The following is a 20,096-nucleotide window of genomic DNA, read 5'->3' on the forward strand; positions in this document are numbered from 1 at the left end:
TGTGACTGTTAAACATTCTGTGATTGCCTTAGTAAGCATATATTTTAATGACATCATAAATGCATTATAAATTATAATGGTATTTAGAGTAAGGATCTAAAGGGTTTAGTTAAAGTTTTCAGTTCTGTATTTTACTACGGAAATTACAAGCCATATGGGATCTGGAAATTTGCAAAGATCTGGGGATATACATACTTTGTGAAAATCAAGGGCCTCCTCTAAAAATACTCCTGTGACAAACATCACTACAAATAAATCCTGGTCCACGTGTCTGATAATTTCCATAGCATCATTTCCTAGAAGTGATATTATTATTATCAATATGTGCCATTACAAAAAGAATCCAAAAGGTCCTCCAAATTAAAAATATCTCTAATACTCTAAAAATTTCCCATTTAAACTACTCTTTGGGTTAAGCTAGTATTTTTAGAAAGCCTGTGAAAATAATGTCAAAAGGAAATTTTAGAGAAAATATTTTACCTATGAGTAATTATAATAGTAATATGGGAAGTGCACAATGTAACCTGTGGGCTTATGGAAGTCCAGGTTGAGAATTATCTGGTTCACTCCAAGAAACGGGGGAGGTCGAGCAGAGGAGAGGTAGTTTATAGGGTTCAGAGTAACAAAGGGATGTCAAAAGGCAGGAGAGTACCAAAATCAACTTCTTATATTTCTTAATTCTGTTCAAGATCAAATCTTACTTTAAAATTTTTGGTAATATGTGAACTTTCTAATCAGGAGACAAAGGGAAGTTTTCCCTCTCTGATGCTTCTTCTTGAGATTTCTGTACTAAAAATCTGGGCACTCAGAGTCCAGTGAAGCGAGATTAGGAATCCAGAGATACCCAACAGAAACCTTCTGCTGAGCTCCAATGCTTTCAGCAAAAGAACTAGACAGTTCTTTTGGCTAACTGGCCAAAATCAGGGTGACAAGGGTCACATATAAATAGAATGCCTGAAAATCCTAATACAGAGCAAGTATCCTGACAAAAAACAAACAAGAATTAGATATTAATGAAATAGCTTGTCTGGCCACTCAAAGTAGCCCTGTGCCATGTGAATTCTTAGGAATGAATTGTAAATTCTTACAAATACAGACCCTAACATCAATTCCAGAGCTATTAGGAAGCAAGTATGAAACACTGCTTTTACTGAGCTAATTCAAGTTAACCAAGAATTTGTCCTCCCGGGGATATGGGTCTATTAACACCACAGAGCACAATCACACAAGTTGGAACACCAAAAGGAACCTCAGACAGTATCATATCTAACCCCTATCTCTACCCATGAATGGTAACAAATCCAAAATTTCATCTAAATTATTCAACATTCATTGAACAAATATTTAGTGAGTGTTTATTATATACCAAGCACTGTGTTAGATCCTGGTGGTACCCATATTAATAAGAAGGCCCGCAATAAATGGTTTGGTTTCTTAAAATAGGATTGCTTATGTTTTTAAGGACTACTAACAATAAGAAAGAGAAACTATTTCTCTTACCATAGATTTTCCCATTAATGGAACATTTTTTAAAAGTCATGATATTTTGAGTAAGGGTTCCTGTTTTGTCGGAGAAAATGTATTCAATCTGGCCCAGTTCTTCATTGAGAGTGGTTGTCCGAGCTTCCGCAGGTGTGGATTTTCCAGAGTAATACATCCGCCGATCCCAGTTTATAAAATAACTGTGTCCCAAACGAATTACTTCCATACTTCATCCATGAAAATGGAGAAAAAGAAATGCTCCATCAACTTCAAAACATACAAAGCTTTCCAAAGTAAGAAGTCAATCAAAGTCTTCTGAGTATAGGGGAAAATGTGGATGCTCTGTCCCCAGGTCCTAGTGACCTTCAGAAGCATCTCAGCAGAGTTGGATCATAAACCTGTAGCTCCATGAAAAAATAGACTGACTTTGCATAAAATCTTGGGGAGTGCTCTATGACTCACCATTTATATTAAACAGGCCCAGTGGAGATTTCTTGTATAGACTAAGTTGACATTTCTCTTATATTTTAGGAGAAACTATGATTAAAGATGTTTGTCAGAAAGAAGATCTAAAGAGATGTAGTATTGAGGGCTTTCTAACACATTATTTGATGTGGCTTCACTTTGCCAAAAGAGGTAGAAGCAGTATCCCTGTAAAGCACTAAGCAAACCATAACAGATACTGAGTAAATCTCAATATAGTAATCACTGTTGTTATATTACTTTGCCCCTTTTCTAGAAAAAGAGCACTGTCTCATGATCCAGTGGTAATTTATTTTATTTTTTTTTCCAGTGGTAATTTATGACTTTCAAACTCTAGAAGTGGAATTTCTGTGGCCAAAGGTATGAATTTTTAAAATCTTTGTCATATGTAAGGCTAAATCAATTTCCAAAACAATTAACAATGTCAGTTTCTGCAGATTACTGAAAATTATCATTTACTATATATAAAATATACACATATATATCATACAAATGTTACCAACCTATCACTTGTCTTTTAGTTTTGTTTACATTATTTTTGACAGGAAGAAGTTTTCTTTTTAACTGATCAAATTTACCAATAGTTTATAGTTTCTGTTTTGGGAATTTTACTTGGATAGATTTTCTCTATGCCAAGATTATATATACAGACATCTATATTTTTCTCCTAGCTATTTACTGAATTTTCCACATTTAATTCCTTATCACAGTTGGAATTTTTATAACTATGATGTATGTATGAGATGCTAATTTTAATTTTTACGAGGCTTTTTCATCACCCTTTATTGAACAACAAATCCTTTCTTTACTATGTTGGGATGCTTCCATGTCACATATAAATTATTTTCCTCACTAGAATCTACTTTAGGATTTTAGCTTTATTCCTTAATATGTCATTTAATGCACCTTTCATTTTCCTTATTGCAGTTTTATAAAATTTGGCAATATCTGGGAGGATATAAGAGAATGCTTATTCTCCTTTTTTTTAACAATTCTTAGCTGTAATCACTCCTTTATTCTTGCTGATAGAATCAATGTCTTCATTTAAGCAAACTTTAGGATTAATATATCAGCTTTCTCATAAAACTTATTTGAGACTTAAATTAAGTCTACATTAAACTTGCAATTATTGGAAAAGAACTGGTATTTTAATATATAAATGCAACTTCAAGGAGAAGAATAAATCTTTCCAGTAATTCAATTTTGAAAAGTACTTCTATTGGTAAAGAGATTTAGTTTTAGTTTTGATTTGGCTTTGTTTTTCAGATAGGTCCACACCATAGCTTGATAGATGTGTTTCTGGACATTGTACCTTTTCATTGACAGATCACTGTTTAAATTATGTTTGCACTAAAGGAGAGCTCTTTGAATATTAAAAGCTTTTTCTAATATTAAAAAATGCTATTATGTCACAAAATCAGACATTTAACTGAATTATCTTACTAAGAGCCTCACAGAATTATTCTTTAGGATTTCCTAGGTCTATAATCACATTGTCTATGCTCTTTCTTTCTAATATGGGTTATTACAGTTTCAGGTTCATGTCTTCTGTCCATTGATATTTTGGCTACATGTCTTAGTACACTAACAAAGTCATCCAGAAGAGTATAACACAGTAATGACAATAGCAGGGACCTATGGCTTATTTCTGACCTTAATGGGAATTAAGCCTTGGTTTTCTCACCTATAAAGTGAGAACGTTAACAGTTGCCTGATTATGCTAACTCTGAACATTTGTCTCCTTGATGACAAAAGATGATACCAAATCCTTTCTAGGCATCGCATTCTGTGCTCCTATTATTTCCCTCCCCCAAAATGGTATGATGCCAGTTCATTTTCGAACAATTTAAATTGTTAAATTGTTTTTTTCACCTAACTAAAAAACTAAAAAAATCACACTATAACTCTGTAGAATCCTACAATATAGAAATAAATAGGTCATATTCTACATTTGTTTCCTCCACACACACACTTCCTTGCAAATTCTTTGCTAGCTTTTCTATATCAGCTTTGTTTTCCTTATTCCATTCACTCAAAAAACATTAGCACTTACAGTAGACCAGTCACAGTGCTTTACCTGTCATATACAATCTGTTATTGTTGAATGAATGAATCCTGACCTTCTATTCCCTAATTTCACCAGTAAGGACATTAAGACCTATAAGGTAAGTGACTAACCCAAGGTCACACAAATAATTAACCACAGAGCCAAAACAAGAATTCAGGCATTTGGTAAAGCCAATGCAGACCTGACCTTAAGAACGGCATTATGCAGTTAGCTGTATAAGCAATTTGAAGCTTTCATCTATCTGAAAGTGAGATAGGTCACTGAAAACTCAAAGCATAATAAATGGAACAACATTTGATCTTTCTGTATTACACTTCAAACCAATGGAAGTATTGTAAATTAATTTGAATTCTTAGATCTTAAAATAGTCTGTAGAGAGGAAGGATATCCTTTTTGTTTGGGAAAGAAGATTTAGGAGAGTCATAGTGGTACATTCAGCTCTCTGTCTTATAATAGCAGAGAAAAGGAGACAAATGTTCAGAATTAGCATCGTCAAGTGCTTAGTGTTTTCTGTCTGACTGCTCAAAGAGCAGGGCTTATGTTTCTGCCTAATTCTGTGGCTAAACAAGCGATGTAGAAATGAGCTTCTTTTGCTTTGGAAAAAAAGACACCTAAAATCTAATTCCTTGGGAGTACATGGCTGCATTTCTTATGATGATGTATTGAAAAAAAGTAGCTGAGTATGCTTGAATACTACAGATAAACTGGCAGCATATAAATATTCTACAAACAACAACATCCTTTGCTCACGTGGAATTGTTAACCATTCAAAGCAAATTCAACACTTTTTATCCTCAACTGACATATAGTCCTAATTTATTCTTTGTACCTACTTGAAAACCTAGAGGAAGCTTTTACAAAAGACTTTCTCTCCAAACAGAAATACCTAGAGGTTCTCTTCTTATGTCTCAGGCTTTAGGATTGAGCAACCAGAAATTCCTTGGAATGCTCTTCCCCTCATGTTGAGATCAGAGTCATTGCTCTTGTTTGGTAAGGGGAAAGTTCACATTTACCCTCACCATTACTATGCCTTACCAAACACATACAGAACTCTACACTCCTTTTTTTTTTTCTCTTGATGTCTTCACTGAGTAATAAACCAGACACAGCTTAGAGAGGGAGGAAAAACACTGTACCAGGTGTCAGAAGACTTGAGTTCGGATGCTGGTTCTATCCCTAATTAGCCCCATGAGCCTGAGCAAATCATCTCATTTCTGAAAGAAGTTGGGCAATAACTACTTCATCAGGTTGTTGGGAAACATAAGTAAGGTAAAGTATATGAAAGCACTTTCAATAATATATAAAATGTTATCTGGAGTAAGGTGGTATCATTTGGCACCAAAAGGAACTCAGAAACCAATTATTTTACTCCTGCCATTTTACTGAGCAGCACATGGTTCATAGGCAAACTAAGCCACAGAGAAGCTAAATGCTTTCTTCAAGGTCATAAAGTTATTCGTGGTCATGCCAAGACCAGAATCTGGGTTTAGATTATTCCAATTGGGTTATCTTTTCACCACCGCAGGGGACACAGTAAGAGAAAAAGGAATGGGTTAAACTAGGAAGCTAGCCTTGACCTCTACAACATCAATCTTTCAAAGCATTAAATGAAAAATGCCAATGCACTTCAAAGAAAGAGTATACACAGAATATACTTCCTTCGTGAGGACATATGAAACTGCACATGTGCAGATGGTAAGCCACTATGAGCATTTATTGTTCATTTAGGACATAAAAGGCAAGCTATAAAAGCTGACCATAGCTCTTCTGGCAAAGAGCAGGATTTACTACAGACTTTAAAACTGAATACAAGCATGAGAGGTCCTCAGAATCAAAGATGAGCCAGTAGGATACAGTTTAAATAGAGCCTGATCTGACCACAGCCCCAGAAGGCTCAGAGCAATTTGTGGTGTTGTGGCCACATGCCACTACTTCAAGTCAATTTCCCACAACTTGACATTTCAGTTTCCTGACTGCTATCCAAAACAAGGGTGGATTTGTGCATTGAACTTCCCTTGCTTCATCATAGTTAGGATTTTGGAAAGAGAGAAATAGAAGCTTGTAAAAATTAGTGGGGATTTAGAGCTGGTAACTTTTTTTGTATTGTTAAAATACTGGTGATGAGGAATGTCAAACAACCAAGTCTCATCTTGGCTCCAGTGTCTTTGCGATTGTCTGGCTCAGTCTTGGTAGGATTAGGATAAAAAATATCTCAGGTATACACTATAGGGCCAACTTCTAAGCCTTATCAAATACACATAAATATACATACATATGTGCATATAAAGACATGTGTGTGGGGTGTGTGTGTGTGTGCGTGTGTGTGTGTGTGTAGAGACAGAGAGAGGGAGATCATTTTAGCTCTAATTTGTGAGACCAGATCTAGAAATGACAGATCGTGTTGCAGTGGGAGTTACAATTCATACTTCTTATCTAACAATGGACAAGTACTACCAACTATATATATTTCAACTTCTTTATCTGATAGTTACTAATAATAGGAAAATTTAACATTCATTAAGCTCTTTCAATGTGTCAGACATTCTTTTAAAAGCTTTACAGTCTGTTTACTCTTCAGAGAATCCTATTAAGTATTTCATTACTTTTAAAATTGGAAACTGAGGCACTGAAAGGTGAAATAACTTGCCCAAGGTTATGGAGCTACTCAGTGGTAGAATAGAATGCAAATCCAGGTATCTGGAGACAGACTAGCAACAGGGAGGCATCATCACAATAGATCTCCCCAAATATTCTTCTGCTTCTTACCCAATATCAACCTAATTCTAACTGATCGGGTTGTATGAGATACTGTAGTCCATGTATTCCAAAGAATAACATTCCTAAGAAACCGAATCAAATCAAGAAGAAAATAAAATGCATTTATTATAATTGAAAATGCAAAAGTTAAACAGATTAAGCAATTTAGTTGCCTCATTTGTAACAGATGTAGCAGATCATAAGCAGTTAGAGCAAGACATCTACCTCACTGTTGTAATTTTAAACAAAAATGATTACAGACCATGATCATGCACAGCAAAGTCTTTTGACAAAGTGGCTTATCTAAAATATAAACTCTCATCTTACCTCACATATAGTGAAATGGGTACAACTGTATTGAGAATAATAATATATGACCAAAATGTTAAGAATCCTGAGAACACAGGGTTCTTCTCTCCTTCCTTCCAAAAGAGGAAAGTTCTGAATTGGTCTCCAACTTGATTCTCCCAGATTGAATTTCCTATTGCAAGAATAATTCCCAAGCATACCAGAAACCCAAAAATCTGAAATGAGAGTACAAGTCTGGTTAAGCAATATTACACAAAAGTCAGTTAACAGTCAGATGCACAACATGAGAAGGCACAAGATTAACTGACAAAAGGGTAGGATGCAAGGGATAGTCAACTGTTCTTGGTAAATGGATGGTAGAAAAAAATCATTTCAAAAAATGTAGAAGAGAAAAAAAATTCAGAGGAAAGAGATAATCCTGGGCTAAGAAGATTTTAGAAGCTTTCGTAAAGGAGGAAAACTGTGACCTGGACCTTAGAAGATTAATAAGCAGAAACAGCTACACAATTTGTGGAGCCCAGTGCAAAATGAAAATACAGGACATCTTGTTCAAAAATTACTGATAATTTCTACATGGCAACACCAAATCAATAAGCCAAGCATGGGGCTCTTCTGAGTGGGCAATCTGTATAATTGCACAAGTCACCGTCCTGTGAAGCCAGCTCCATCCATAAGTGATATAGAGAGGATGTAAGCAAAGGTAAGATAACAAAGGGACCAAACTACCTTAAAAATTATGTTTTCTTTCTTAAAAATGAACACATGGAATTCCAAGACCATGACTGCCTCCATAAGCACTACCCTACCTCTCATGAGAAATTCTACCAGTGGTTGAGAAATCAATCTAGAAAGTAGAGGGCAATATAACTGGGCTCCAGATACAAATCCCCAAATACAGATTCCACAAGGAGAAAAAGATATCTGAAAGAATTCACAGCAAAATATGAGAAATATATTAAGATAACAATGACTAGTGATTACACCTAATTTTATTATAGTATCTTACCCATAGAACTAGAGTATTCAGCAGTCTATCAATGCTTGTCCTCTTAAGCTTTGTCTTACCACTGTTCTGTATTAATTTAGTGTCAGGACCTGCCAAAAAAAATTAAATAGCAACTTTAAAATGATTTGATGATATATTATTATTATCATTATTATTATTTCTTAACATGTCAAATGTTCCTGTTTCTCAAAATAATATAATTTCTATTAAGAACAGGGGCCATGATTAAGTTGTACACGAATTTCAAGTGGTAGCTTAACAACAACCCTGGAGACTACAAGAGAATTAGTCTCCTTAGAATAAGACAAACCCAGATAGAACCTATAGCTGAAAGGTTTGAAAAATGCTATTTTTCAAAAAGCTCCGTATGGATTGCTTGTAGTTGAAGGAGTGAAAGGTAACAAAGTGAGGAATAACTTGGGATGTTAAAAAGAATGCAGTAGTAAACACAATTCAGAACACTGAGACCAAAAATGGAAAGTTGAAATCAGAAATCAAATTCTGGATCTGTTTCCCAAAAAGATCTGAGATGCCTTTAACTAGAATAACTGTGAATAATACATCAGCAAGTAAGTTAAACCTTTATTGTGTATTGCATGCTGTGTGTGTAATATACACTTTTTGTAAGGGCAAGAATTGTCTTAAATCTTACATTAGCTTTATTTCAGGTAAATACATTAACTCATATTTCCTAAGTCTCTTGCTCAAATAATTCTAAGAATATCACTAACTGCTTTAGAGGTAGACAGCTAAATGATTAACAAAAGAGAATATTAGAATATACTGCTAAGGAAATTCTGAGTGGACAGAGAAGATGCTAAATGGAAGCAATTAAGTTTTAATTATATCTGATACCTCTAGTGGTCATCTCTACATAGTCTTCCCATTATTATCATCAATCTATGTAGCCACTGAATATAGGAGAAAGGAGAATTAAAAGAATTAAAGGAGAGAGGCACACATAAAATTTTATGCCATTCTAAAAGTTAGGAAAAATTTAAAAAAATAAAAGGGAAAGATGGGCACATCCTTAGAAGACTTTCATGTACTTAAAAGACAAATGGGAGCAAAAATTAGGGTCTCATAAAATTCAATCTGGAGTTGGAAATTGTACCCCAGTGTCCTATTCCCAACTACTTCTTTGTAAAGGAGACCACCCACATTTTCTCAGAATTGTTTATTAAAATCATATGGATACTGAGGGTGGGAAGTATTTCTTGTATAGTAAAGATCACAAACAGCAAATAAAGTTTGTGATTAGTAAAAGCGAAAATGCTGACAGACCAGTTTTGTGATAAAAAATATATATTTCTTATGCATATATACACACAGAGCAGCAAAGAATACACTTAAGAGGCTTTTAAGCATTTATTTAAATATATCTATAGATACTGATTCACACATCTCTTCTTCCCCTTGAATTTTCTGCAGCTTTTGTTTCCTCATCTCCTACTTATTACTCGACCTAGTTTCAGATCTAGTATTATCATCAATACCCTCCATGCCTTCTTTGACCTGTCAGCAGCTGTTGACAATGACTATTCCATCCTTTTGAAACACACTCTTCCCTTAGCAGCTGTAATACAATGTTCTGCTTTTTCTCCAACCTCTTTGTGAAATCCTTTTCTTCCGAGATGCTCACCTCTCTCTACATAGCCACTAAGCACCGCGATTCCTTAACACTCACTCAGGCATAGGCCATCTTCTCTTGTTTTCTGAATCCATTTTGCCTGAGAAATCTCATCTAAGACCACAGCTCCAATTACCATCTATAGACCACATGTAAATTTCCAGCACAGACTGCTCCTCTGAACTCTAAAATCATATATTTAATCACCTATATGTCATCTTCATCTAGATTCTTCTAAGGCCCCTCAAGAGCCCTGGCCCAGCCCAGCTTGTGATCTTCCCCTAGGGTTCCCTGCGCCAATGAATGGCACCACCCTCCATCCAGTTGTGAAAGCTGAGAGAAGCCTAGGATTCTAGTCTATCTCCATGACTCCCACCCTAGGCCAAAGTACCATTTTCTCTCAATTGGACTATGGTAAAAGTCTAGTAGCTTTGTCTCCCTGCATCCACTCTGCTCCCAACTTTAATGAATATTTTTCTCCTCCCCAACCCCAATCATACACTCTTACAGGAACCTACTATTTACCAACTTTACAAATACTGTAGGCAATAAGGATCTTTTCAGATTTCACACATATACACACATACCATCTGTTTGAAAAACTTACAATGGCTTCCCAATGTTCTTAGGATAAAGACCAAAGTTCTAGATACAGACCACAAGGTCCTTGGATGATCTAAGTCCTAACTACATCTCCAGTAACATATTCAACTATATCCTCCATGTTCTCCTACCTCATACTGGCCTTCCGAAGTTTTTTACCTCACCATCCTCAGTCCTGGCCCAGGGCCTTTGTCACAATGTGACTTTTAACTAGCTTGCTCCTTCTCTCATATCCCTCCATTATATCTCTTGTGAGACCATGTTCTTTTTTTTTTTTTTTAAGAGTACTTATCTCAGTTTGAGATTATATATTCATTACTATAATTATCTGAGATTAAGTTCTCTTACTCCTACCAGAGTCAAAACCACATGAGTGAATGGACAGTATTTGTTTTTGCTCACATTCTTAATCAGGAATGAATAAGAAGTATAGTATCTATCACATAGTAGGCACTCAATAAACAACCATTTAATAAATCTATTAAGCACCTGATATGTCTTAAGCAATGTGCATATGTGCTTTTCATCTATTATCTCAGCTAATACTTAAAACAGTCCAAGTAATTAGGTATTATCATCCTTAATTCACTAATAATGAAACAAGCTTAAAGTATTTAACTTGCCTGAGCTTTCTTGTCTAGTATCAGCAGAATTCAAATCCAGATACGTCTAACTCAGAATCTCTTTGTTCTTTACCACCATTTTTAAAACTATATGAAATACTCCATTAATTCATTAATTCACTGACTCATTCAATTAATGTGTATTTAAGGCTATGACTCACTCAGATTCCAAACAGGAAATAGATGATGCACTGAACAAGGATAACTGGAGAAAAAAATTTTTTCTAAAGGGACTCTTTGCAAAAGTGTTGGTGGGGGTGAAATAACCAAAGGCTTAGAAGCAAACAGAAGGTTTCTCTACCTAAGGTAGAAGGGAAGGATGATGGGAGGAAGTGGTTACTGGACCCTAAAGGACATATAGAGTTTCCAGCCTTTAAGAAAGAGTGACTTTAGGTTGAGAAACCTAGTCAACCTGAAGTGACTCCATAGGGAGGAAGTCTAGGGGAATAAATACCTTGATCTCAATGTTCTTTCTCCTTTTGATCTCTTTCCAGGGATCCCCAATGACAGAGCGTAACTATCAATCAAAATTCAAGGAAATTTAATAGTGTAAACCTGACAAATCAGCCTCCCAAGCAGAAAGAAGAGTGAAAGAAAGGTGACAGTAGATCTGCAGGGGCAAATGGAAGACATCCAGCAAAAATCTACTGTGCACCAAAATGGTGCTGACTACTATAGGTTCCTTAAATAAATAAGACTCCTCTACTCAGAAACAAGACTTCCTCCTCTCTTGGGTGAAAGAAAAGCTATTACCAGGGAGGCATAGCCTAGCTGTTAACGTATATTAGACCCTCACAAGTAAAGTAAACCATTTCTGTGTCAATTATATTCCTTACACAATCCTTAGTGATAATTATATCCAAGGTAATATAGAAAGAATAGCTTATTAACTATTCATTTTTGGTAACTTTCATAAAGTCTAAGCATTCACCTGGAACCAGTTCCTCAAATTAAGAGTTCTTAAAATTCAGGGGTTCTGAGACTCTCATCTGTTCAAATCTAACACTGACCAAACCAACCATCCCTCTGCCTGTCACTATTCTAGTTTTCTATTAATATTCATGCCCAGACTAAAGTCAATGCAGACATTCTCTGCTTTACAAATATCTGCCTCATGAAGAACATCCAGGCATATCACAAAAGAGGATAGTTCCCCACTCTCGCCTACCAAGGTCCAAAGAGCAGTACATCAGACCAATGTGCAGTCTATGGAGCAGACAATGCACTCAGAATTGATGTCGGATGGAAGAAGCCAGGAAGTAAGGAAAGTAACATTTGTCAAGCATCCTCTTCCATATATATGCATTGTCTCCCTAAGCCTTTATAGTGACTCTCTAATGTACTCATTACCCCATGTTACAGCAGAAGAAACTAAAGCTTAGGAAGTTTAAGTAACTGAGGCTTAACATCCTACAGCTGGTAAACAAATCTGATCCCAGCTCTGTCCAACCCTAATTCTGTGAGTTTTCTGTTATTACTTCTTGGGGGCAGACCTGTTCAACTTATCACCCACTTCTTTCTAGGTAGGTGCATTTCCTCAGAGCAAAACTTATGAAGGAAAACTTGGCTTCTGAGTGGCTCACAGCATCTGTCCTAGCATAACATTCTGTAACTGAACCATAGTCCTGAATTAGTCATTCCAAACAAGTTCACAAAAATGCAAACAAAACTTTGGGCTCTAGTTCATTCCTAGGATAAAGCCCCCTGACTTCTCTGATGACAGGGAGCAAACCAGGACAGTCCTTCTCATTAAGATACCTTCCAGAAGTCTCTCTTTCATTAATGTGGGAAGATAAAGAGAGGGTAATGTATAAGCCTAGCTCTTTTCCTTAATGCAAGCAAGCTGGAAATAAAATATGTGATCACAGGTTTATTTCCCTAATGAATAAAAGCATCTGGTGAGAGAATTATGAAAGCAGATTTCTCCCCAGATAAAAGCCCATACACTGCCATACTTCTAGGGATTTCTGAAGTCCTTACAATGGCAATACCCCAAGCAGCAAGAGCCTTGCTAACACCCACAGCTGAGAGTATTTAGGGAGAATTGGGAGGGCTTTTCTAGGTTTGGAACACCTCTGAGTCTTTAATAAACATTCGTTGTTGTTGAGGAAAGTCAGTTAAGAAAAACATTCCAATTTTGATTGCACATATAGTCAACAGACCCAAAAACACATCTTAATTTGGTGTCATAATAGACAGGATTTTTAAAAATCAAGGGCTGGCAATTGAAGCCATGAGTACAATTTGAGTGGCTTTATGTAATGGAGCTACTGTAAGCTTCTCAAGCAGGAGAATGCCACTTTGGGCCTGTAAAGTAGAGGCAGGAAAAATAGCTAGCAGGAACAGTAAGAGGCACCCTCCCCTCCTCCCAACCTCCTTCCCCGACCTCTGTCATGCACAGGGTTTCTAGGACCCACTGTCCTGCTGACAAACGGTAGAAGTTACAGAGTATAAACAGAAGATTGCAGGATCTCCAAGAAAGCTCTTTCAAAAGGATTGCCTGACCCCTGTAAAATACAAAATTAATAGCGGAGCAGGGTTAGGGGTGGGGCTTTCTTTCACATTCTTCCCCTACTTTAAAGGAAGGTTAGTTAATACATACAATGATGGGAATGATAGAGATGAAGTTAAAGAAAAAGAAATTAAACAGTATCTAGCTAGCATCCACTGAGCAATTAAAGCACAAGCAACCCTTAAGAATAAGTTCATGATGGCAGTGTTTCCTCACAGGGGCCAGGAGGGGCGAGTGCTCCCCCAAACTATTTCCAGAGCAGTGGTGCTGCCCTCTGCAGTCAACTCAGATCAGTACCTCAGTGGAGCAAAAGCACCATCCTCATCCAACCTAGAGAGGTACAAACTGCCCATGCACAACTCAGGACAAGGATGCCCCATAACCGACCCAGGGCAGTCAACTGTACCTGCAAAAATAACCATTCCAAAACACCAACTGGTGTTCCTCAGAATGCAGCCCCTTAGGATTATATTCTCATTGTTGAGGGAGTGCTTGCTGTCCTTCCAGGAGAGAACTCCCATGAATTTATCTAATTTGTTGTTAGGCGCCTCACAGACAACAATTCCTGTAAAATAAAAAATAAAAAATAAATGAAAATCGGTTTGTGACTCACCTCAAACTCTCTTTAGCAGTCCACCATACTGTGTTACCACCTTCCTTCTAATACACAGGATATTTTTCCTTCTCTTTTAGACAGAACAATGTTATGTATACAAGACTGTGTTAGGAAAAATAAGCTTGGGGGGCGGTACAAAGATGGAAATCTATCAAGTGTTTTAAACACAGCTTCCTGCACTTTCCAAATAAGAAGAGAAACCTTGAAAGCCATGGATTTTTTTCCTTAAATAAAAATCACTCATCTCTACATCTAGTTTGTAATAATGATTTCTGAAAAGATAAAGCAGGGACTGTCCTAAAAGTTTTTCTTCCTCGGTCTCTCTTTTCTTACTATGAACTTTCATACATATTAAGATGGCATACTTCCAGTTTCACAACCAAAGTTAATCAGGTCTTTCTAGTCTCATAATCAGAATTTCGGAGGTCCTACTATGTCCCACCCCCAAGAAACCTGGGCCACATTTGCTACATGTGCCCGAGAATGCATGTGATTCCTTTCAGCTGTTCTATGCTTCTTATCTTGATTGGATGCAGAGTTCTGGGGACTCTCAAAGCTACCATGTAATTTGTCCCAACCTGGCCAGAAGACATTTCTAGTTTTTTTTAATTACAGGCCCATTCCAGACTAAGGGTGTGCCCATTCCAAATCAATAAATCAATTCGTTCCATTATTTCAATAAGAAAATACACTCTCAGGGTGGGGGTTCTTTTGACAGAAAAAGAAACCAGAAATAATTTTGCAGAGACCTGTCACAAGATACAGCTATTAGATTAAATGCACTTGTATTACAAATGGTTGGGGTTAAATTTTTATAAGAAATGAGTACCAAGACTTGAAAGACAGAGGGAGAGAAAAAGGAAAAAAGGGAAGGAATAAAAAAGCAAGGTAGTGAGTAGATCCAAATGGGCTCAAACCCAAGTCAGGAGTGAGAATAGCACCTCTCAAGAACAATAAAAATACATGGATTTAATCAAAGCCAAAATGGTAGGTTGGAACATACAAAATGGCATTTGAAAAATTAAAAAGGAAGTCTTCAGCACTGACTGAAGAGAGACCAGCCTAGCCTAGAGACGCTCTGTCATTCTCTGTCACACCACTCACTGAGCACCTGAACTCAGGCTTCTCACATAGACGCCCTTCCTTCCTACCATGATATCTTTTCCTCATAAAACACTTAGAGGTGACATCAACCAATTTTCACATGGCCTGATCACTCCTGACCAACCAGATTACTAAGATTGGATCTTGCATGAAAAACACAAAAACAAAAGCCAGAAAGGAGTGAGGGACTCTCTCAGGACTGCTTTTTCCAAATTCCATTTTCATTTCCCCCATTATAACAAAAGTGCTGCATAAACAGCCCCCACTCTTGTATTCATTGGCAGCTTCCCAGACATCCACTACTAAATGAGAGTGCTGGCAGGAGAATGTGTGCAAGGCCAGATAACCTGTACAAAGTCATTTTTTTTTAATATGAAGAGAAGATGTGACTAAATTCTGGTTGCTCTCATTATGACCTATCACTAAAATTAAAAAGTAAATTAAGACTGATTTCAGCTGGCCCAAGTTGTTTGGACAATTAAGTGGAAAAGGGGATTTTTTTCTAAATTATAAGAATTTAGTATCTTTTCTTCTTTATCTCTTTACCAATAATTTTCATTCCTAAATTTTAGAGAAACTTGATTGAGAATCACCACCAAAATCTACATAAAACATCAGGTTGATAGCAACCCTTAAGGCTTATTCCAGTTTCTGGATCCAAGACTCAATTTCTCAAGTCTTCGAAGTTGGCCACCAAAAAAAAAATAAATAAATAAAACTGTGTTTTGGGCAAAAACAACATGATACACAGTCCCTGCCAAAAGGAACATAAAAAACAGGCTCATTCGGTCATTTTTATTGTCGCAAACAAAAACTGACATGGAGACAAATACAGCCTTGAACATGTTGGCTCACTCCTCCCTAGCCCCAAGGCTCATCCACTTCTGGCCTGACACCAAGGGTGTGGTTCTAGACAGGGACAGACAGTAGGGCCAAGGGGTTCTGCCTTAGTTCTTAGAGGCTAAACCCCAATTCAGCCTTTCTCAAAGAGTGTGGTCCCACTGATTTAAGTACTAAATACAGACCCTGGTCAAAACAAAATGAAGGGAACAAAGCCAAACTATATTTTTTGTCTTCAAAAGTGCTCAGCTTCCCCTTTCTTAGCCTTGTTAGCATCAAACACAAGCTTCCAAACTTTCTTCCCTTTCCCAAAAAAAGATGACTAGTTTCCTCTGAAGGGAGCACTGTATTCATTTCTGTATCCCCATAACCTACCATACCTACATAATAGGATCTTAATACATATTTGTTGGAGAGTTAGAAAAAAATTCATATGGTTTCAAAAGAGAGGTTGGGAAATGAGATGAGTACTAGAGTAGATCTAAGATGAATGAAAGAATTGGGTATGTGTCCCTGGTAATAATGATAAAGAGTATTGGGAGACCCAATAGCCTAGCCCCCATGGGGGGCTTAGTTTGGCCTAAAGAGATACAAATAGATCTGAGAACACCGGGGGAAAGTGGGAAGCTTAAAGCACGTTAAAAGCAACCAAATATATACCCTAGCCATAAAGTATAGTACAGCAAAATTTTAGGACCCTTCTTCCTTTTGCTAATAGTATCAGAGAAAAGTTAGAGACAGTAAACAGTTTGAAAATTAATGAGAAAACAGTTTAAGAAAAATAGCATTTTCTCTTAGATAGTTGTTCACTGAAAATATGTTTAAAGCACAAAGTTATCTTTAATAGGCAACAAAACAACTGGGAAAAATCATGTCAATAATGAAATAGAAATATAATCAAATTAGCTAGTTTCATTTCTTCACCCCTCTGAAAAGAACAGGCATGAAAGCACACAGCAATTCACCCACTTCACAATCACACAGAAATATTCTAGGGCCAACCTAGACAAAATCCACAAGATGTCATTCTCAACCTTCCTCAGCACTTGAAACGGAGTCCTCAGGGTTGTCAGTTAATTGCCAACCTAATAACCTTCTTGAACTAAAGTGTTTATCTCAAAGTAGAAATCTATAGTTTATCATGAAAATGAAACTCAGTACCCAATACTCCATGATTTTCCATAGAAGTTGGCTTTATTTTTTATGTCTATTATTATTCAAAATATCTCTTGACTATCTGCACTGCAACTCTTTAATAAGGTAAATTATGCACTGAATAAGACATCATCATTGCCATTCAAGAGTTTCTCCAGCCAAGAGTTTCTAAGTTTATAGAAGACTGCCCACTATTATTGCTCTGATAATGTGATACTTTTTTTTTCTTAGAAAGAAGTGTATCACCTATTTTCTAAAGACTCTTCGTTCTTCAACCTTCAAACCTCAGCCACTCAGCATCACTATCATAATAGTTATATAAATAACCAGAAGTAAAGAGGGAAGTTATTGGTTGGGCTGTGCTTCTGTCCAGGTGAATGGGAAATTATCTAGTAAGTAAAAAAAATCATAAGATACTAACCAAGCCTTTATTTTTTAATTAAAAAGAGATGCTTGTTTCTGTGTGTTTTAATTACACACATGCTATTCTTTAGAAAGAACCACAAAATACACAAAGATTCTTGAAATTTAGAGTCAACCTTTCCCTGGTTCAGAACTCAGTATTAACAATCATACAAAATATGTAAACTTGTCATAAGTTGCAAAAAAACAGATCTCAGTCCAGTCAGTAACAATATGCAACAGATTCTTAAGCACATTTGGACAATTTACATCTAGGGCATAAAAATGTCCAGTTTACAAATGTATAATTGACAACTATCTCCAGTTACTTATTTATAAAAAGCTTTTCAATTCCTATAAGACTTTAACATGAAAAATCAAGGCCCACTCTATATTTATACTTGCTATAATATTAGATCAAATTATTTTTTCTTATAAAATTCAATATATATCAATTATTTTCTGATGTTTGAAATGTATGAAAATATTTATATGAGAAATTTTAAAATAAATTTACCTACCAAAATTCAACACTGTTTTGCATGTACTGTTCTCTGTGTTTGGCCAACTCTTCCATAAACTCTTGTCAGGGATCCTGACATTCAAGATCACTGAGAACGTTGCTGCTTTTTAAAAATGTGATGATGTCATCTGAGTTCTGGATCAATTCGATCTCTGGTAATTAATTTTGTACCTTTAGATTTAGAGTATTCTTTTTTTTTTTTTTTAATTTATTTATGATAGTCACAGAGAGAGAGAGAGAGAGAGGCAGAGACATAGGCAGAGGGAGAAGCAGGCTCCATGCACCGGGAGCCTGATGTGGGATTCGATCCTGGGTCTCCAGGATCGCGCCCTGGGCCAAAGGCAGGCGCCAAACCGCTGCGCCACCCAGGGATCCCGATTTAGAGTATTCTTAAAATTTATTTCTTATCCTTATCAGGAACTAAGCTGTCATGCTAATTCCCCTACCTCTCCAATGCTGAATTTCTGCTTATGGTTTACAGCCTCTTGTGGCCTTCCATAGAATAGGCTTTGCCAGCAGTCTTGAGTTCATATTCTGGCTCCTCCACTTATTAATCATGTAGAATTGGAAAAAGTATTCAACTTATTTGAGTCTCAGATTCCTTTCCCATAAATTGCAGGCAATAATAATCTCTTCCTCTCAGGGCTATAAGGATTTAATAAGATAATGTAGCTACTTAGCACAGTACCTCATGGCAACATCATGGTTAAGGCCTGAGAACTTTAGGGCCCTTATCTAATTAAAGGCTTCTTTGGGAATGTGCACTTGCTCAAGTCTATCTTCTCTTGGGCTATAAGCTCTATGAAAGCAAGGCTCAAATCTGTCTTCTCTGCTGAGCTATAAGTTCTATGAAACCACTGTATCTGTAGGTTTAACAAATCTCTTGTCATTGTCTTCAATATACATTTACAGGTGACTGAGTGAATGAATGAAAGAAAAGAATGAATGAGAGTTTGTGCCATGCCTAAAGAGACCACTAGCAAGACACTGTCTGTGGGTTTGGGTCCAGAAGTAGGAAGGCAGGGAGACTTACAAGGGATATCCTAAGGCCCTAGCCATCTCAGTTTTGAGCCTTGGTGTCCCCAGTGTCCCTCAAGTCTTCAAATACTCAGAAGATGTGCACATATGATTCAAAGACAAAAACTGTAGCTTGGTGCGAGACAATATTTTGGCCAAGTCTCAGAAGACAAACCACATAGTAACTAGAAGTAAAAATAATATCATACCCAGATTTGCCCAGAAGTCACAAGCTAAAGGATATACTTAGCCCAGACAGAGCATGGGAAAGGGCGTTCCTCACATGTCTGTCTCATCTATTAGACTATGCCGCAGCTAGTCAGGGCATTTCCAAATGTACACAATGTTGATATCATGCTTTTAGTTTAAACTAAAGGATGCAAAATGTGGCTTTAATTCCCATGACTCAAGGAACTTTTTTCTATTCGCCAGAGGAAAACTTGAAATCTATTGATAGCCACTACGACAAAGGTAGACAGAAGACAAAAAAAAAAAAAAAAAAAAAGGAGGGGGGGCCGGGTAGAAAAAGAATGGAGAAGCAAAAGGATCACAAGAAACTAGATAATTCACATGGGGATATCTTATAATCCTACGTACTTTGTACTGCATCTTGTCCCTTGGAGATGCTTAATAAATAGACTTCATAAGCTAACTAATATGGAGACACTGATGGAAAGAGAAAAGATGCATTAGAGAAAAAGAGATAATGCATGTAGAGAGTTAACATAAGTAAGTTAACATAAAGACTTGAATAGGAAGAGGGAAACAGGTTAGTAAGAAAGAATGCCAAAGGGAGAAAAGGAAGGAGAGAAACAGTGGAATGGGTAGAGAAATGTGTGTATATAGTACCTAGTATGTGACTATGTGTGTTAGAGAGTCAGGAAGACACTGAAATGAATGTGTCTAAACTAGGGCTTGAAAGCAAGAGCATTCATGGGAAGAATTTAGTGTTTATTAACTGTCCCA

The 20,096-nt window shown here is 36.6% G+C and overlaps 1 protein-coding gene across 4 annotated transcripts in view; it reads right to left on the reverse strand.

The window, feature by feature from the left end:
- Nucleotides 1-20,096, reverse strand: part of ATP8B4 (ATPase phospholipid transporting 8B4 (putative)) — a 237,707-nt gene that overhangs the window by 75,430 nt on the left and 142,181 nt on the right. For all 4 annotated transcript variants that reach the window (XM_077881039.1, XM_077881040.1, XM_077881041.1 and 1 more), the window contains 4 exons: nt 13,880-14,038; nt 8,106-8,194; nt 7,118-7,314; nt 1,501-1,709 (listed from right to left, as the gene is read on the reverse strand). In XM_077881039.1, the coding sequence (XP_077737165.1) occupies nt 1,501-1,709; nt 7,118-7,314; nt 8,106-8,194; nt 13,880-14,038 (654 nt within the window). The remainder of the gene's footprint in view (nt 1-1,500; nt 1,710-7,117; nt 7,315-8,105; nt 8,195-13,879; nt 14,039-20,096) is intronic.

This window comes from Canis aureus, chromosome 32, assembly GCF_053574225.1.
Source record: "Canis aureus isolate CA01 chromosome 32, VMU_Caureus_v.1.0, whole genome shotgun sequence".
Taxonomy (NCBI): Eukaryota; Metazoa; Chordata; class Mammalia; order Carnivora; family Canidae; genus Canis; species Canis aureus.